Source organism: Octopus bimaculoides, chromosome 1, assembly GCF_001194135.2.
Source record: "Octopus bimaculoides isolate UCB-OBI-ISO-001 chromosome 1, ASM119413v2, whole genome shotgun sequence".
Taxonomy (NCBI): Eukaryota; Metazoa; Mollusca; class Cephalopoda; order Octopoda; family Octopodidae; genus Octopus; species Octopus bimaculoides.
Window position 1 is genome coordinate 100782741 of NC_068981.1, and position 3964 is coordinate 100786704.

At 34.9% G+C, this 3964-nt stretch overlaps 1 protein-coding gene across 1 annotated transcript in view; it reads left to right on the plus strand.

Annotated features, from left to right (window-relative positions):
- Positions 1–3732, plus strand: part of LOC106875355 (GMP reductase 2) — a 39283-nt gene extending 35551 nt beyond the window's left edge. Inside the window, exon 7 of the mRNA XM_014923447.2 lies at positions 1930–3732. Coding sequence (XP_014778933.1) covers positions 1930–2128 — 199 coding nt within the window. The 3' untranslated portion in view covers positions 2129–3732. The remainder of the gene's footprint in view (positions 1–1929) is intronic.
- The last annotated feature ends 232 nt before the right edge of the window (positions 3733–3964 follow it).

Sequence of the window (3964 nt, forward strand, 5' to 3'; positions counted from 1 at the left end):
TAATAATGAAGAAATAAAAGGATTTTTTTCCCAAAATTCTGACGACTTTTTTTCTTAATATATATAGTATGAAAAACAAATGATATGAAATGAGAGTGGCAACAGCTGTGGCTGTTCATATCAGTAACTTTCTGAAATCTGTTAGTTTCTTTGTTTGTTATTCTGAAAACATTCTTGTTTTTTTTTCCTTCTTTACAGTTTATTAGCAGTATTAACTGTTGTTAATAATTCATAAAGAAAGTAACTTTTGTTCATCTCACTTCCTTTCTCTGTGAACTGCTATTACTTCTTTAAATATTTTCTAACTTGATACGTTGGAAGCCTCTGCCTTTATAACTTAACCTTTTAGCATTTAAACTGTCCATATATGACCTGCAGGCATGGCTGTGTGGTAAGAGGCTTGCTTCCCAATCACATGGTTCCAGGTTCAGCTTCACTGCATGGCATTCTGGTCAAGTGTCTTCTACTATAGCCTCAGGTTGACCAAAACTTTGTGAATGGGTTTGGTAGATGGACATTGAAAGAAACCCATTGTGTGTGTGTGTGTGTGTGTTTGTGTTTGTCCCCCACCACTGTTTGACAGCCGGTGTTGGTGTGTTTATGTCCTCGTGACTTAGCAGTTCAGCAAAAGAGGTTAATAGAATAAGTACTAGGCTTAAGAAAGTAAGTCCTGGGGTCGATTTGTTCAATTAAAACCTTTGAATGTGGTGCCCAAGCATGGTCGCAGTCATGTGACTAAAACAAGTAAAAGAGTCTCTATTAATCTACTTGTTTTATGTTCAAATCAGCCAGCTCTGACCTTCCACACCTATCCTACGCCATTCTAAAAATAATCACATCAAAATCTCAGAGCTATGAGATAAAGCATGATTAATTCAAAATAGTGTAAATAAACAAGCATTACATTTGACTGAGTAATCTGAATGGTAAAGGGTTAATTACAGATTTATATTTAATGTTAAGTATGCATCACAATCTCTACTAATTTGTCAATACTTCAGATGTGAAGATTAACTGTCTAAAATTGTAAGTATTTCAACCAAGGCATCCTTTTGGTTACTACACTAACAAATTTTATCATACCACCACAGTATGTACCCCAACAAATATTCTGAATTTTACCTAATGAAGGCAACCCGTCCTCCTTTGTGAAAATCCTTGTCCTTTGTGAATTCTCTAGCAATTTAAGCAGACTAACTGTCTCAATTCTATTCTGGTCATCCAGAACAAAATACGACAGACAAGAAGTTTTAACAAAAATAAATGAGTTGATGCACCTAAATGAAAATAATTGATGAAATTTTACAGACTGTAATGAATGATTGTACTTCAAAATTTGTTTAGTCTGTTAAAGGAAAATTAGATTTTAATCTCAAGAGATTAAAATTAAATACAACATTGATAAAATAATAGTAAGAAGTATAGTGTATGGTAATTTTGAAGTCAGTAAAAGCAAGATGCATATTATCATCATCATGGTTTAATATCCAAGGAATTTGTTGACATGGATTTTGTACAGCTGGATGCCCTTCCTTTCACCACCCCCCACCTGTTTCCAAGTTAGGTATTATTTTCCCATGCCCAAACATACCTCAGCTGATTGGAAATGAAAGACACGGCTTGCATGATGGTGACTACCACTTACAACCCTCATGTAAGGCAAGGACGACGCATGCATGCAGGCAGGCAGACATACATGATGAGCTTTCAGTTTCAATCTACTAAATTCACTCACAAGGCTTTGTAGTAAAAAACAGTTGCCCAAGGTACCATGCAGTGGGACTGAATCTGAAACTGTGGTTAGAGAGCAAACTTCTTCCTGAACAGCCATGCCAGTGCCTATAGAATATAGTGATTTTGAAGTTAAACAACCTAGAAAATAATTTTTTGGATGCATAATTTTATATCTTTTTTCCTTTTGTACTGTAGGGCATCAGAAGGCAAGACTGTTGAGATAGAATACAGAGGAGATGCATCACACACCGTCCAAGATATTCTAGGTGGAATACGGTCAACTTGCACCTATGTTGGAGCATCAAAGCTTAAAGAACTCAGCAGACGAACAACTTTTATTCGTGTTACGCAACAGATGAATGAGGTCTTCTCTCCCTTCAACAAATCCTGTTAAATTTCTTTAATATTTCTAATGTACTGATCCATGAGATTTATAATGTTTCTTTCTATATTTCAACTCTTATTATGTTATTACTTTTAGCTATTTTGAATACCAAATCACAGGAGGAAATAATTTGCTGCTGCTACTACTACTGCTACTGCTACTGCTACTACTACTTCTACTACAACAACATTTAGTTACATCACTTTACATTCTGATTTCAAATGTTTTTCTTCTTCTCAGGGTTGATAAGTTTGCAATAAGAACAGGAGTTCAATTTAATTGATGGTACTTCCCACCAACACATTTGTAGCCTTTTGCCAATATAAGAAAATTTTATTAATATTATTATTGTAAAGACAGTGAACTGGCAAAATCATTAGCATGCCAGACAAAATGCTTAGCAGGATTTCATCTGTCTTCACAGTCGAAGTTGAAATTCTGTTGAGGTTGACTTTGCCATTCATCCTTTTAGGGTTAGTAAAATAAATACCAGTCACGTATTGAGGTTGATGGTATTGACTAGTACCTTCTCACTGAAATTACTGGCCTTATGCCTTACTTAGTAACAATTATCATTAAAGGAAGCTGATTAGTAGAGTCAGTAGATTTCAGTGGTAGTATTTAGTTACAATCTTTTACATTCTGCTGTTGTTAACTTTGCCTTTCTTCTTTCCAGAGTCGATAAAACAGAATACCAGTTATGTACTGGGGTTAATTTAATCAACTAACCCTTCTATTAATGTTTCTGGCCTTGTGACTAAATCAAAAACAATTATTATTATTACCTAAGGCAATGGTGAGCTGGCAGAATCATTAGAGCATTATATTCTGAGTTCAAATTCTGCCAAGGTCAACTTTGCCTTTCATTCGTCCAGGGTCGATAAAGTAAAGTACCAGTTAAGTGGGGTTGATGTAATTGTCTATTCCTCCTTCCTAAATTGCTGGCCTTGTGCCAAAATTGAAGTCGTTTTGGGGTCGATGAAATAAGAACCGGTTGAACACTGGAGTCAATACAACCGACTAATCCCTTTCTTAAAATTTCAGGCCTTGTGCCCATAATAGAAAGCATTATTATTATCATTATTATTATTAAGGCAGCAGGCTGGCAGAATCATTAGCATGCCGAATGAAATGCTTAACAGTATTTTGTCCATTGCTATGTTCTGAGCTCAAATTCCACTGAGGTTGACTTTGCCTTTCAGCCTTTTGGGGTCGATAAATTAAGTACCAGTTGAGCACTGGGGTTGATGTAATCAACTTGCCACTCCCCTCCTCCTAAATTTCAGGGCTTGTGCCTATAGTAGAAAGAATCATTATTATCAAAGAATCATTATTAATTAATTAATTATTCTAAATACATCTTGCAATTAAATACTGGTTTAGATTGGATTTGTATAGTTTTGAAAAATTTAAACTTGATTATATTAAAGGATATAAAATGCATATTCAGTTATGCTTACAAATGCAATCACTTACACACACACATATATGCACACACCCATACAAATATACATACACATAAGCACATACACATTCACATACAAACACACATATATATATATAAAACTAGTACACAAACAAGACAAAGAAAGGATGTCACTGTTTAAAATTGTTGAATGATATTGTTTTAAAAATTTGAATAAAGATTTTTATGTATTAGAAATAATGACTGCAAAGTTCATACTGGCATGCACGTGCGCGCGCGCACACACACACACACACACACACACACACACACACACTATTAATGTCTCTGTAATCCTAGTGTCAGTAGCTTTAACTTAAGATATCTGCCAGAATATATTACAGGCAACATTCTCAGATCTCCTGCCTATTTCTTGATGG